Source organism: Narcine bancroftii, chromosome 1 (assembly GCF_036971445.1).
Source record: "Narcine bancroftii isolate sNarBan1 chromosome 1, sNarBan1.hap1, whole genome shotgun sequence".
NCBI lineage: Eukaryota > Metazoa > Chordata > Chondrichthyes > Torpediniformes > Narcinidae > Narcine > Narcine bancroftii.
Genome location: NC_091469.1, coordinates 444,242,045 through 444,258,678, shown reverse-complemented (window position 1 = coordinate 444,258,678; position 16,634 = coordinate 444,242,045). Strand labels below are relative to the sequence as shown.

At 40.1% G+C, this 16,634-nt stretch overlaps 1 protein-coding gene across 3 annotated transcripts in view; it reads right to left on the bottom strand.

Annotated features, from left to right (window-relative positions):
• Positions 1-16,634, bottom strand: part of LOC138751745 (enhancer of polycomb homolog 1-like) — a 224,107-nt gene that overhangs the window by 142,284 nt on the left and 65,189 nt on the right. For all 3 annotated transcript variants that reach the window (XM_069914450.1, XM_069914449.1, XM_069914451.1), the window contains one exon: positions 15,094-15,225. In XM_069914450.1, coding sequence (XP_069770551.1) covers positions 15,094-15,144 — 51 coding nt within the window. In that variant the 5' untranslated portion in view covers positions 15,145-15,225. The remainder of the gene's footprint in view (positions 1-15,093; positions 15,226-16,634) is intronic.

Sequence of the window (16,634 nt, the reverse complement as noted above, 5' to 3'; positions counted from 1 at the left end):
GATGGGAGTTGAGTAAGATTGATTGGGTGGTGTTTGTGGGGGAGTTGACTGTGGATAGACAATGAAAAGCATTCACAGATCTAATGGAGAAATTGCAAAAATCGTTTATACCGGTTTGGCATAAAAATAAACCAAAAAAGGTGACTCAACCGTGGATAACAAGGGAAATTAGAGACAGCATTAGGTCCAAAGAGAGAGCTTATCAATTGGCCAAAAAAAGTACCACAACCGAAGACTGGGAGCAGTTCAAGATCCACCAAAGGAGGACAAAGGGATTAATCAAGAGAGCAAAAATAAATTACAAAAGTAAGCTTGCGGCAAATATAAAAACCGACTGCAAAAGCTTTTATAAATATGTCAAGAGGAAAAGATTGGTGAAATCCAGAGTAGGTCCTTTGCAGTCGGAATCAGGGGAATATATAATGGGGAATAAGGAAATGGCAGACCAATTAAATTCTTACTTTAGTTCTGTTTTTACAAGAGAGGATACAAATAACCTCCCAAGGATGTTGGGAAACATAGAAACTAATGCAAGGGAGGAACTGAAAGAAATCAGTATCTCTAAGGACATGGTCTTGGGGAAATTGATGGGATTGAAGGCAGATAAATCCCAAGGGCCTGATAATCTACATCCTAGGGTACTTAAGGAAGTGGCCATTCAGATAGCAGATGCTTTAAGAATTATTTTCCAGAACTCGATAGACTCAGGATCAGTACCCCTGGATTGGAGGGTAGCTAATGTTATCCCACTATTTAAAAAGGGGGTAGAGAAAAAGCGGGGAATTATAGGCCGGTGAGCCTTACATCAGTAGTGGGCAAAATGATGGAATCCATTATTAAGGATGTAATAGCGGAGCATATGACTAGCAGAGAAGGGATCGGACAGAGTGAACATGGATTTACAAAAGGTAAATTGTGCTTGACAAATCTATTGGAATTCTTTGAGATGGTGACAGGTAAAATAGATGGGGGCGAGCCAGTGGATGTGGTGTACCTGGACTTCCAAAAGGCCTTTGATAAGGTCCCGCATAAACGACTGGCTTCCAAAATCAAGGCTCATGGGATTGGGGGCATATTATTGATGTGGATCGAGAACTGGCTGGCAGGTAGAAGACAGAGAGTTGGGATAAATGGCTCGTTTTCTGAGTGGCAGACTCAGGGTGCCACAGAGATCTGTACTGGGACCCCAGCTGTTCACAATTTACATTAATGATCTGGATGAGGGGATTGGATGTAATATCTCCAAATTTGCAGATGACACTAAGCTAGGAGTGGTTGTGTGCACGGAAGATGGGGTCAGGAAGCTCCAGTGTGATTTGGATAAATTGAGGGACTGGGCAAATGCACTACAATGCGGATAAATGTGAGGTTATCCACTTTGGTAATACAAACCGGAGGGCAGATTACTATTTGAATGGCAATAGATTAAGAGATGGGGAAGTGCAGAGAGACCTAGGGGTACTTGTACACCAGTCTCTGAAGGCGAGCATGCAGGTACAACAGGCGGTTAAAAAGGCAAATGGTATGTTGGCCTTCATATCAAGAGGGTTTGAGTATAGGAACAAGGATACCTTACTGCAGCTGTACAGGGCCTTGGTGAGACCACACCTGGAGTATTGTGTGCAGTTTTGGTCACCTTATCTAAGGAAGGATGTTCTTGCAATGGAGCGAGTGCAGAGGCGATTCACAAGGCTGATACCTGGAATGGCAGGAATGACTTATGAGGAAAGATTGCGCAAATTGGGATTGTACTCGCTGGAGTTTGGAAGATTGAGAGGGGATCTCATAGAGACATATAAAATTCTGGCAGGACTGGACAGAATGGATGCAGATGGGATGATTCCAATGATGGGAAAATCCAGAACCCGGGGCCATGGTTTGAGGATAACAGGCAAACCATTTAGGACCGAGATGAGGAGGAATTTCTTGACCCAGAGGGTGGTGAATCTGTGGAATTCATTGCCACAGAGGGCAGTAGAGCCAGGTTCATTAAATATATTTAAGAGGGAATTAGATCTATTTCTTCAATAGAAGGGTATTAAAGGTTACGGAGAGAAAGCGGGGACGGGGTACTGAACTTTAAGATCAGCCGTGATCTCGTTGAATGGCGGAGCAGGCTCGAAGAGTCGAATGACCTACTCCTGCTCCTATCTTCTATGTTTCTATGTTTAACAGGTCATAGTTTTAAGGTGAACGGGGAGAGGTTTAGGGGAACAATTAAGGGGGAAGTTTTTCACTCAGAGGGTGTTGGGAGTGTGGAATGAGCTGCCCTCTGATGCGGTGAATGTGTTTTAAGAGTAAATTGGCTAGGTTCATGGATGTGAGAGGACTGGAGGGTTATGGTATAGGAGCAGGTCAGTGGGACTAGGGAGATGGGCAGCACAGACTAGAGGGGCCAAATGGCCTGTTTTCTGTGCTGTAGCGTTCTATGAATGGAGACTTTGGGGAAGCAGTGGATTGGCACAGGACAGAGTGGGAGCATACCTTCACTGTCAAGTCAGGTAGGAAACCACAGCAGCAAATTAGGCTCCTGTTTAGAGCTCAGCAGCCAATAGATAACTTGTTGTAATGGTGCTGCTTCATTAATAATGCCTCTGTGTACCTTTATAGGGTCAACAAAGGATAAACCTTTTCTGTGTATTTTTGCAATCATCATCTTGATTTATAAGCAAAGTATTTTTAACTGCAAAAAACATCACTGAATCAGAATCTATTACTGTATTTCTTCATATCCAGGTCAAGATATTCTCGTCCAGAAACTTAAAAAAAAGGAAAATGCAGCAAAGCCTTATAGTAGGTCAGACAGAATATTCAGCATTTTGCATTTTCATTTCAGACTTCCAACGTCTGCGCAGAGTTTTGAATGCTGGAATCTAGAGCAACAAGCAATCCGCTGGAGAAACTCAGTGGTCGAGAATCACTTTTAGAGGGATGGAATTGTCAATGTTTTTAGTCACAATCCTGCACTTAGTCGTGATTTTATTTTCATATTAGAGTAGTATATGTTTTAAATTTAGACATAAAGCACGGTAACCTGCCCTTTTGGCTTAAAAGCCTGTGGTGCCCAATTACACCCAACTAATCCATACTCGCAGTATGTTTTTGAATGGTGGGAGGAAACTAGAGCACCTGGAGGAAGCCCACGCAGACAGGGGAGAATGTACAGGTAGCGCTGGATTCGAACCCCGGTCTTTGGTCCTAAAATAGTTTTATGCTAACCATGCCTTTGAACAGATATTGTCCAAACAAAACTAAATTTACAGCCAATACAAAAGAAATGTTACTAAAATATTCCGTTGATAACAGACCTTAAAAAGAGCAAATCCATACAAAATCAAAGTAAACATTAGCGGCTAACTAGTACTTGATTGTTTCATTATCGATTAACATTAAATAAATGGAAATGGCCCAAATGATTCAATGAAACAAGACAACATGTAAAGAAACCACCAATTTGCTCTGTACTGCACACTTTCAACGACTGGATTAGAAAATGTGTGTAACTAGAGATGCAGTATACTTACATTCCCTGTAGAGGGCTCTATTTCACTTTGTAAATAAATACTGTGTTAATTGCTAGGTCAGCATATGACAATGTAGAAACTGAATTTTCTACTGCAGTAGGAAAAATAAAACATCGTAACTTGTATAGAAATAAATCTCATATTCAATATATTATAGATATACAATATATAAAATCGCTTCACTTCCTGATATTAATTCAACTGAAAATTAAATTATTTCCGCATTGCAGTGAGCTAGCCCACCAAAGAAGCATCACCATGGAATATTAATTGGAACAAACCAATAGAGATCTCTTTTCACCATGTTAGATTTTCTGATTCCTTTGCTTCCTACAGTAAAGAATCCTGTGAGCATTTTGTTTGGTACAGAGCAATAAATTCAAAGCCATTTATTTTTACTGACATACATTCCTTGCTGCATTACATACGAAAACTTTGGAAGATGGCAAACTACTAGGTTTAGAATTATTCAGAGCGAGTAAAAGCAGAGTTCTATTGAACAATAATGATACGTCTGTATATTTATAATTACAATACAAATGTTTTGTGCTTTGAAAGGAAAAAAAATAGTTTCAATTTTGTATTAAGAAGAACTGTTATTAAGTTCATTGTCATCTAGTAGTACAAGTAAACCAGATGAAACTGTTCTCCTGTACTCAGTACAAAAATACGCAGACACACAAGCAGGCATAACACACAAACAGGCAAATAATACATAGGCAAGACAAATATCAGATCTATTATAAATAAATAAATAGATAGATAGTGTTTTGTATGAATGAGAGTCCAGATGTTTAGTCTGAACAGTTCCTTTGCTTGTTCATCACTCTTACTCCCCATGGGAAAAAGCTGTTCCTCAGTCTGGTGGTGCTGGCTCTGATACGCCTGCATCTCTTCCCCAACGGGAGCAGATGAAAGATGCTGGGTGCAGGGTGGAAGGGGTCCTCAATGATCTTGTACACCCTCTTCAGACAACAATCCCAGTAGATCATATGAATGGTTGGGGAGGGGGGGGGGGGCAGAGATCCTCTTTGCCACTCTTATGGCCCTGTGGATTGAACTCCGATTCATTTCTCTGTAGGAACCGTACCACATTGTGATGCAGCCAGCCAGAATGCTCTCAATAGAGCTCCTACAGATAGTTGGCATAATGATGGTCAATAACTCTGTCCACTTCAATCTTCTCAGGAAATACAGTCACTGATGCACCTTCCTGACAATTGAGGAGATGCTGAGCATCCACGATAGGTCACTAGTTAAGTGAACTCCAAGGATCTTGGTGCTCTCCACTCTCTCTTCTGCAGAGTTGTTGATGTGTGGTGGAGGGTGGTCATTCCTGGACCTCCTGAAGTCCACAATCATCTCCTTTGTCTTGTCCACGTTGAGACTCCGGTTGTTCCTCTCGCACCATTTCATGAGATTTTCCACCTCTTTGTCATGTTGTTGCTGATGAGACCAACTACTGCTGTGTCATCTGCAAACTTGATGATACTGTTGGAGCTGAATATGGCGATGAAATCGTGGTGTGAACAGGAGTGGGTTCAGCATACAGCCCTGAGGTGTGCCAGTGCTTAATATTCTGCTACTGACACGGATAGATTGTGATCTTTTCATTAGGAAGTCCAAGATCCAGTTAGAGAGAGGGCTATTGAGTCCCAGCCAGAACAACTTCTCCATCAGTTGCTGGGGAATGATCATATTAAATGCCAAGCTGAAGTCGATGAATAGCAGCCTGGCGTATGAGGTGACTTTGTCCAGGTGGGCCAGGATGAAATGAAGTGACAATGCTATAGCATCGTCTTGGAAAGATTTCTTCTATAGGCGAATTCAAATGGGTCCAGCAACCCTGGGAGGTGAGCTTTGATGCGTTTCATCACCAGATGTTCGAAGCATATCATAATGATGGAGGTCAGTGCTGCAGGGCGGTAGTCGAGGCCTGTTATTTTCACTCTCTTGGGTACCAGCATGAATGGTGGCTGTCTTGAACCCTGCCCTTGAAGACACCCGTGAAATCTGCGCAAACATTGCAAACATAACTGAACTAAGCTGGAAGGATATTTTTTTAAAGGACTGTACTATTTATAAAACTATTGAAATAGGCAGGTTTTTGTGGAAATTCCAAATTCCCAGGATTATCTTTTGAGCAGTAAACATCAAGAAAAACTATTCCTTCAAACTACCTCAAAATTGTGCATGTACCAATGATACACAAACATCTAATTAAAAAATTTTTTTTTTTAGCTCTTTCTGCTCAATCTACCCTCATGCCATCATGTCATGTCCCATCAAAGAAATCATCAAGAAAATCTACACTCCACATCTTCGGTGAATTCATCCTTTCCAAGAGATGGACACCAAAGCAGTGTCATTACACTTTCTCTGGTACCCCAAACCCTCTTGCAATAAAGCTCAACACACAGCACTTTGTTAATGATTTACTGTAGTCTTTATATTAACTTTTCATATTTCATATACCTGCACATCCAGATTTCTTGATACAGATTTTATAAGTTCCTCACTAGAGACACAGAGTCAGAGCTGTACAGCAGAGAAATAGGCCAAACCTTTTCTGTCCAACTACCTGGTTAAATGCCTTTACAGTTTTCTCTGGCAACTTGTTCCATACACTTTCTACCATCTGATTGCAAAACATTGCCTTCAGGTCCCTTTTAAATTTTTCCCCTCTAGCATTAAAATTTTGCCACCTGATTTTGGATTCCCCTTCCTGGGAAAAAGACCGTGACTATTCATATTGTCTACGTCCTTCATGATTTTGTACACCAAATGGTCATGGCTCGCTCCAAGATAAGCTCTCAGCCTATCCTTGAATCTCAAATCATTCAGTCCCCGTTAAATCTTCATGAATTTTTTCTGACCATTTCCAGTACAAGGACATCTTTCTGTAGCTGCCAAATATAACTAACACAATACTTTAAATATGGCCTCTTCAACATGTTGTACATTTGTAATTTATGACACTCCAGTTCCTGTACTCAATGTCCTGAATGAAAGAGGAAAGTATGCCAAATCCCTTCTTCACTGACCTGTCTAGCCATTTTAATGCTTTTTGAGAATGATGTACCTGTACCCCAAGGACTCTGTTCTCCAAAGTCTACAGGGCCCTGCCATTTACTGTGTGAGGAGTGCCCTGGTTTGACTTGCTGAAGTGCAACATCTCACATTTGTCCGAGTAAAATTCCAAATGCCATTACTTGGCTCACTTTCTCAGTTCGTCTAGATCTTGTTGTAAATTTAGCTAGCCTTCTTCACTGTCCACTATACCTCAAATTTTGGTGATGTCCGCAAACTTATGCAAATCGTTAATACAGAATGACAAATAACAATGGACCCAGCACAAATCCTTTTCATGCCATTGATCACAGGTTTCTAATCTGAAAAGCAACCCTCCACTACCACCCTTGACTCCTTCCTAATTTTAAATAAAATTGGCTCGCTCACCCTGGATCCCATGCATTTCACCTTCCAAACTAGACTATAATGTGGAATCTCGTAATTTAAAAGAAGACTATTTTTCTAAAAATGACATATTTCTTCATTCAGTACAGCATCGGTTATCCAGAATTCAAGCAACCAGCAAAAAAAGTTAAAAAATTGAAAAATGTAAACTTCCGTAAAAATTGGCACGCCAATATGCCATTAGTCCACCAATCACTTAACATACAGTCTCAAGCAACTGGAAAATTCACTTCTCCCCTGATTCCCATAGGTAACAGATACCAGGGATTTTACTGCACTGCAATCTTCTTGCGCACTCCCTTAATTTATCTATATCTTTGTCAATTGTTTGGGTTCTCCTCATCGCACATTTTCCACCTCGAAGGAAATTGAAATTAAGATTATAAAACAAAATTAATAAAGGGTGAAGGGAAAAAAGCAGGAAGTAATTGGACAGCTCCAAGAAAGTACAGTGAGCTGAATGGCCTCCTATACACCAGAGATTTACAGAAGAGGGCAGCATGTTAGCCCATGAAATGTGTGCTAGCAGCTTTTGGCAATCAATACTATTTGTCTAGAAAGTTAGAATTCCACATTCTCTCCCTAAAGCCATGCCATTTTCTTTCATGCATTCTTTTCAAGTAATTATCCTATATTATTTTTAATGCTGCATTAAATCAGTGTTCACCTACCTATGCCCTCTAAACATTGGTACCACATTCCTGATTTCCGCCACTTACTGCATGAAAGTATCTTGAGGGGTAGATAAGGGTAGAAGTGTCTAAAAACATGAGTGATAGATGAAGGAGAAAGGGGAAAGATTTAAAAAGGACATAAGGAGCAATTTTTCAACCCACACAGATACATGGTATGAGCTGACAGAGGAAGAGATAGAACTGGGTACAATTATGGCATTTAAGAGGTATTTGTACTAGTACATGAATAGGAAAAGTTCAGAGGAATAGGGGCCAAGCACACACAAAATGACACTAGCAAAGAGGAACAATTTGGTTGGCATGGAAAGGCCTGTTTTCCTGCTGCATGGGTCTTAAACAATGATTATTTGAATGGACCTCCTCTTTGGTCGTTAATTAGTCTACCTCTTATCTTATTATCTGGTTATTGTTTACCTTCCGGTAGATTTTTTTCATTCTTTATGTTTACTCTCAGTCTGGTCATATAGTGTTTCCCTCTAACCACTTCACACTTGTTCTGAGTTTATTATTATTATCATTTTTACAATCAGTAATGAAACACAAAGTACTGAAGTTGGGAAAGAGAAAATCATGCAATAGATCCTTAGTAGAAGATCCTATTATATAATAGCAGAGCCGCCATTTGACCACATTATTGTACCCAACATAATGAAAGATAGTTGTCCTGAAGCTTTCAAGTAATCTGGTGCTTATTTGTGTTGTCAAACTGACATTTATCAGCAAATCTTTTTTAGATTTATTTCATTCTCTCATTTACCCGGGCCACATCAGTTCTCACACCATTGAAACTGGCTCCCTTCTTACTATTTTCACCTTAGTCCAAATCTTCTAAAGAATAGTATTTTAAACCTTATGTTAGAATGATTGCAGTTCCCATTGGTACCACTCCCTCCATCTTCCTCAGAACCAAGACTTGAAATGCCTCCTTCCTACCCCCCCACCCCCCCCAGACACAAATGCACTCGTCAAAAATTTGTACAGGTACAAATTTATGCTAAGGAAAGGATGAATATCAAGTAAACCCTTCACCTACCCGTCAACTTGGTCAGGGAATTTGAGAAAGTGTGATTTGATTTGAGATTATACACTTCTCAATAGACTCCATAATGAAGAAAATTAGTGCAATGCAACCATAAAAAAGTAATTGGAGATCATATGGGAATGACTGATAAATAATTTTTTTTTTTACCCAGAGTCATTAAACATGGAATGTATTACCAAATGAGCAGTGAATGGAAACAATGTAGATACAGTAGAATCCCCATTATCTGGAATTCAATCAACCAGAAATTCAAATAACTGGCAAAAAAAAGAGGAAATAAACACATAAATAAATTTCAAATTAAATAAGACTGAGCAGATGGACCACGTGGGGGAGCACTGAGACTTGGTTGGACACACGCAGGTTTGCCCCGCTGAACTGGAAATGCCTCTCAAGCCTTCTTTTTGCTGTCGTCACTTGTATGGAGGGGAGTTATGATGTCAGCGCGAGGAAGGTGTGATGACCAAGGGCCTGACCAGGACATTTGCATGGAGGTGAGATGGGTTGTCAGCACGAGGAAGATGTGCTGAGGGCCTGACCGGGACACTTGAGTTGAAGCTGGCAGGATGGGGTAAGGATGTGGAAGAGAAGGGACAAGATGGCAGTAGTATAGAGACTTTTAGCCAGCAGAATGCTCCAGTGGTGCCCCGGCAGCAGCACCTGTTTGAATAAAGTTTCAATAAAGTTCTGTGGAATAAAATAGCAGATAGATGAAGAGCTTGCCACTACTGCTTACTGCTGGGGCGACTCTCCCAAAGTGTCTCCCTATCCCTGCCAAGTAAGTCTTAATCTTTATTCACATGAAGTATATTAGTCAGGCTTTATCTATAATGTTACAAGTCCAGGGGACTCCAAAACCCAGCAGCAAAAGAAATTCACCAAGACAATGGTTACTTAAAAAGTTGAATTTAATTTTCTTTTAACATAAAAACAGGATCAAACTTTAACTTATTACTATTAACCCCCTTCTAATTCTAAGCACACATGTATGTAATGTGTATATGTACAGGAAAGTTCTTTGATTCACAGTCCAATCATTCACTTCTCATTCCTCCAAGTTCACCGGTATCATGAAATTCTTATACTGTGCACAGAATTTAACATTTATGAATTTTCACCAGGCTCTGGTGCTTAAAGTTAAATAGCCACTGCTCAGGAAGGCTCTTGTTGGTTTCAGAGATAAATTTGTTGCTTGTTGGACACACATAAACTGATTTCCTCCAATTAGTCATTTTAGTGTCTTGCCAAAGAAACTTGCCCCATCATGGGTTTTCCAAATGATAATCTCTTATTCCAGGTCACCACAGAGTTCTTCTTGTTCCCCTTATTTCAGGAGAAATGCTCTAGCCAGCCATTTCCTCTTGTAAGCATTACAAGAGTTTTGAACAGGCTGAACTCAGAACTCACGACCAGTCTTCAAAATGGGGTTTATCAACAAGCCTGCCAGCTTGCCATTTTGCAGCCTCAACTGCTACTGTAGAACTGACCTCTCTCTCTCTCTCTGAGAAGAATCCTGTTTGTTGTTTCCTCTCTCTGCTTGTAAAAACACAAAAAAATCTCTCCCAAGGCTCCAAACCCAATCTTTGAAAGATCTTATCAATACTTGAGTCTGGACTCTGTTCCAATTTGCACCTCCTTTTTTGAAGTTCTTTCCAAAGCAGTTCCATTGTTTCTGCAAAATCACTTGTAGCCTCAACATATAGCTTCAGCAAAACTCTTGCATTTTAAATGAGATGTCTTTTGTGAGTGTTACTCTGTTTGCGAAGAGACCTACACTAACCCCCCCCAACAATCTATCTCTTTTAAAGACATATTTATCCCTAACCATAATAATATAACTCGTAACAGTAAACATGGGTGGAGGGGTTTAATTATGACAGTGGCACGTTTAGCGCAACACTAGTCTCTTTCACATTTGGAAGTGATCCCAAGAATTAACCACCAATCTGCCTTTAAAGAGCCTAGTGTGAAAGCAAAAATAAGCTCAACACCGGAGTCAGATGACGTCATCTCACGCCGGGGATTGACGGCCTCACCCCCTAGTACAATCCCCAGCGTCGGCAGACATTGGCGTTGCAATCAGGCAAGTGTGAAATGGGTAATTGCATTGTGGGATTGAAATGACCTAAGTTTTTGTACGAGTGCAGGAAGATTAAAATGAAGGTATAAACTTTGCCATGGGAAAGTCGCAGTGGGGATTGGGGGAGAAGAGAGAGATTGAGAGCGAAAGAGAGCGCAAGAGAGCGTGAGAGAGAGAGCGAAAGAGTGCGAGAGCAAAAGAGCGCGAGAGAGAGCGAAAGAGCGCGAGAGAGAGCGAAAGAGCGCGAGAGAGAGCGAAAGAGCGCGAGAGAGAGTGAAAGAGCGCGAGAGAGAGCGCGAGAAAGAGAGAGAGAAAAGGTGAGAGAAAGAGAGAGAGAGGAGGAGGAAATAAATAGCAAAGGCAGACAATTTTTCAAAAGCATGAGAAAACTGGTAGCGCTATAGAGCACAATTTATAAAGACTGGGGGAAAAAAGCAATGGCAGACCTGACTTCCCAGAATGCCATGCAGCAGAGAAACCCCTCTATAAATGCTCCATGCATGCAGCCAGGCATACAGCCCTTTCTCTGCCACATGGCATTCTGGGATGGCAGGTCTGCTATCAATTTTTCCCCACAATATTTATAAATTGTATGCGATAGTGCTACCAATTTTCCCACGCTGTTTAAAAATTGTCTGCTGTTGCTATTGATTGCTAGCACTTTCCCGTGGTCCATTATAAAGGTTTATATAGGTCGGCACAACGACATCACGGGATGAAGGGCACATACTTTTCTGTACATAAAGCTGAATTATGTTATAATTAGGCATGATTAATTTTGTTCAAATATAAGATCATAATACATTGATCAGGATTTAGGGCAGGTCCACCATCGCTCAATGGGTCATGACGTCACTGGTAGAAGGTAGAACAGTCCTAACCCTGGGGAAGGCTCCTTGCAAGTGTGAAAGCGTTCAGTGTCCCAGTTAGGAATGACCAAGTGTGAAAATCCAAATCCCTATTCCCATCTCGGGGCACTGAATGGCCAATTTTGTGGGATGCAATTGTGAACTTTGGGCTTGAAGAGAGCTGGGAGGAGATTCATGTGGATCTCAAACCAGCAAGGATTAGATGGAGAACACAAAAGGTTCAATCCAGCTGCAGCACAGGTTTCAATAATTTCATGTTTATTGTCACATTATACCTGGTACAGTGGGAAGGGTATGTTTTGCAAACAATCCAGCAAGTCAACTGTAACATACAGAAGTACAAGAGCAAAATAAATGCAGGATATTAAAATGAAAGTTTTAGAGTGCAGAGAAAGGAGAGTGGAATGATGGTATTTTATGCAAAGGGTAATCATCTGGGAGCAGCTCACAAAATGTCACCATGTTTTGCCAGCACCGTTTATTTTCAAACTGTAATTGTGAAAACATACCTATTCATCTTGAGATCATATCAAGACTTAAAAGTAAAAAAGACAGTGCATCCAGCAAATCATTCCTTGACATTTCAGCAATTTCAATGTGATCCCTCCACCAGCCTCATCTTCTCCTCCCCAGCCTTACCATCCCCTCCACATTTTGCAAGACTCATTCACTCCATAACTCCATGGTCTGCTCTTCTTCTCTCACCTAACCTTCCATTTTCTTTGGCACTTCCCACCAACTCCATAAAGTGCAAAACCTCCAAGTGAGGCAGAGTTTCTTGTGAACCTGGTCCAATCTAATCTGGTGCACTCGGTGTGGCCTCCTCCACACTGGTAAGGCCAAACGCAGATTGTACAGCTCTGCGCGTAGATACAAGATGGAACTCCTAGTTCCCCAAAATACAGTGCCCTCCATAATGTTTGGGACAAAAGACACAGTTTTCCCTTTATTTGCCCCTGTGCTCTACAGTTTTAAATTTATAATCAAACAATTCACATGTGATTGAAGTGCACATTCCAGATTTTATTCAAGGATATTTGTGTACATTTTGGTTTGACCATGTAGAAATTACAGCACTTTTTATACCTAGTCTCCTCATATCAAGGCACCATAATATTTGGCACATAGCAATGCTATGTACAGCATATTAAAATAGTCATTTTTAGCACTTTGTTGGATATCCCTTGCAATGCAATGACTGCTTGAAGTCGGTGATTCAGAGACAGGTGCTGAGTTTATTTTCTCTTGATGCTCTGTCAGGCCTCTACTGCAACCATCTACTGCACCTACTTATATCAAGGGCTTGCCCCCTTAAATTTTCTCTTCAGCATATGGAAAGCATGCTTTAGATCAGGTGACTGACTTGGCCATTCAAGACGTTTGTACTTTCTAGCTTTGAAAAATTCCTTTGTTCCTTTAACAGTATGCATGGGATCATTGTCTTGCTGTAAGATGAAGCGCTGTCCAATGCTTGGAGGCATTTGTTCCAATGTGAGCAGATAAGACGTTTCTATACACTTCAGAACTCACTTTGCTACAGCCATCAGCAGATACATCCTTAATAAAGATAAGTGCGCCAGTACCTGTGGCAGTCATACATGCCCAGACCATATCATCCCCACCACCATGTTTCACAGATGAGGTGGTATACCTTGGCAGTTCCTTTATGCCTCCACACTTTGCTCTTCCCATCACTGATACAGGGAATCTAGGTCTCATCCGTCCACAATACCCTTTTCCAGAATTCTGCAGGCTCTTTTAAATACTTTTTGGCAAATTATAATCTGGCCATCCTGTTTCTGAAGCTAACTAGTGCTTTGCATCTTGCAGTGTAGCTTCTGTATTTCTTTCATGAAGTCTTCTGCGGGCAGTTGTCATTGACATAACCACAACAGTATGCTCTTTCTTCTTAATTATGTTCTAAAGCGTTGATTTTGGAAATCCTTTGGTTTGGGTGATGTGTTTTGCTGTTTTATTCTTGCTTTTCAGCCTCATTATGACTTCTTTGACTTTCATTGGGACAACTCTGGTCCTCATGTTGAAAAATGGCTACTACGCCCCAAAGATGGTCAAAAGCTTAGAAATAAGCCTAGCTCTCTTATATCTGCACCAATTAAACATGCTAAAGTCATCATAAACACCTGTGAAGCTAAATGTTCCAAACATTATAGTGCCCTGAAATTAGGGAACTATAATTTCTGCACGGTCAAACCAAATGTATATAAATAACCTTTAATATAATTGGGAATGTGCACTTTAATCACATGTGAATTGTTTGATTGCAAATTTAAAATTGTAGAGCACAGGGGTAGATAAAGGGAAAAAAAAGTGTCTTTGTCGTAAACATTATGGAGGGCTCTGTATATCTCTCCTTGGCCTCATCCATTGCCAGACTGAGGCAAAGCGAACTCTTCCTGGGAGCTTAAAGCCCAACAGCATTAACATACAATTCTCCAACTTTGGATAACTCCCACTCAAATCTGATCCCACTGTCTTTTTATCTACTCCCATTCTCAATTTTCTTTCACATCCTTTCCCCTCCCCACCGCCCCCCAACCATCAGTGTTGTCCTATCTGATTTGTCTCTCTAACCTCTCCCATAATTTATCCTGTTGCCTATTAGCTCTTGGTCGTTTCCCCTGTCCCTAACCCCTCCTTTTTATGCTTGCCACCTCCCATTCTAGTTGATAAAAGGGTCCCAACACATCATGTTGACTGTTCAACTCTTTTCATGGACATAGCCTGGCTTTTTTCATGCTGTAAGATTACTTCTTCTCACTCCAACCTTTCTCTCCACCCTATCATTCACTCATTTTTATTTCCCTTGTTGCCCCACTCATGGTGTCTTTTTTACCTTCCAGCAAAAATAGACAATACAAATTAAAAGGGTTTGATGAATGTTTTAAATACAAGTTTCACCATAAACTCACTCTGATTTAAGGTTCTCAATCCATTGAGGCAGAACAATCAATTCACAATAATAAATCAGTGGTAATATGACATTTTTTTCAAGCACCAACATAAAATTTACTAAGTGTGCTGTCCTCCACATATTTCTGCTTCTTACTAAACAGATCACAGAAAACTTCTAAGAAAGTAACAAAGGGACTCAATATTGCAATAAAAGCAGTGGAAACTCATCAAGCCAGTGTACCCAATAATGTTTCTGCAGGAAAATATACTGCAGTATAAAAAAACTCAGTAAAACAATTCAAGTCATGGATCATCATGAGAAAGAGGTGATAGTGAGAATTTGCACATTTGGATAAAAAATCTTCAGCCACAGATCATATTAGGAACTCAATCAGCACTCGATGAATCCACTGACAGCTCTTTGCAAAATCTTGCATGGAGCAAATATTTTTTAATTACCCTCCTCCTGTAAAAATATTTTGTTCAGACTCACCAAGCAGGTTTCCTTTTGTGGGCTCATTAAGGCTTCGATTAAAACAAACATACAATATCCAGTCCATTTTAACAATAGTTGCTATAGTTTCCTTCATGATGCTTGTCAGTGGGGCACACTGGAGAAAAAGACCTGCAAATATAGACATTTAATTTAGTAATTTTCTTCTCAACATTGTGGTAAATAATAATGTAAATCTAAGAAGCTATGTTCAGTTTTAGACAAGATATCGGAATTGCCTGCATTTAGGGACAGGGTAGATAAATGATAAAGCAATTTCAGATCCTTGTCATTTTTCAAGCAGTAGAATACCAACAGAATCTATTTTTAAAAACCACTTTGTGCCAATTGAGTATTCCTCAAGCACATGCTTGATTAATCTTGAGTGCTTGATCAAAAAAGTAAATCGTCCAATGCCATCTAGGATTTATTTTCAAAAGGTCATTGTGAACTACAGAAATTCACTGGAGGATATTCAAATACCTCTTAGATGCTCTATATGCAATAGACTGATGACTGTACAAGTGGCATTTTGCTGTGATAACAAGCGTTTATTTATAATCTATGTTGTATAAACCGAAATAAAATCAAAAATAAACTCAGCAGATCAGGCAGCATCTGTGGAGAGAGAAAGAAAGTTAACACTACAAGTCAATAGCCTGTTGTCAGAACTGGTGGAAGTGAATAACATATTTTAAGTTGCAGAGAAGGGGAGGAAATGGAATATGTATGAGAGGATGGAGTCCGACGTCATCCAGTTTCTTTTGCTATGCTTTCTCTCTTACTGTAAAGGGCGCTGACCAATAGTAATGGTGACTCTACCTTACAGCAAGGAAAGGAAATTTAATGTTATATATTTTCTGTATTATTACTTACATAATGGAATTAAACTACTTATATTTAATATTACTAGCATTAATAAACAAATAGTGGAATCTTGGTAGGATGTTATAGCAGTTTATCATTGATTCAGCCATCTCACTGAATGAGACTGGACTGAGTTGCCAGATGGCCTGTCCTGGCTATTTTGCGTTCTCATTGACTTGTACTGCACCAAAGGCACCCAAAATAATTAGAGCAAGTACATTTTTTAAACTACATAATAAGTGAAGATGACCTCTCTTGCCCTGGAAAAGTAATCCCCTCACCCCCCCCCCCCCCAATTACTTGCCTCCCTTAATTCTTTCTGTATTCCCCAACTTTAACCTGCTTTATGCATAATTTAAACATCTGTTAAAAAGTGTTCTTGCTTGTAGACTGCATGCATCAGTGCAAATACTTCCACTTGATTGATTGCTAGGCCACTTTGTTGCTTTCTTGTTCAGTCATCAGATTCCCTGTAAAAGGGCACCACATTAAATCAGATTTCAGATCTGCAAGCTATGAAACAGCAGTTCTAGAGAAGGGAATGACAAAAGTAATTATTTTGCTGTTGAGAAAAAAACCTAGATCAATACAAAATTTGGCATTGTTACACTTCAAAGAATCTATATCAGTGGTTTTCAAATTGCCCTCTAAATTCACATTTCACCTTAAGCAAT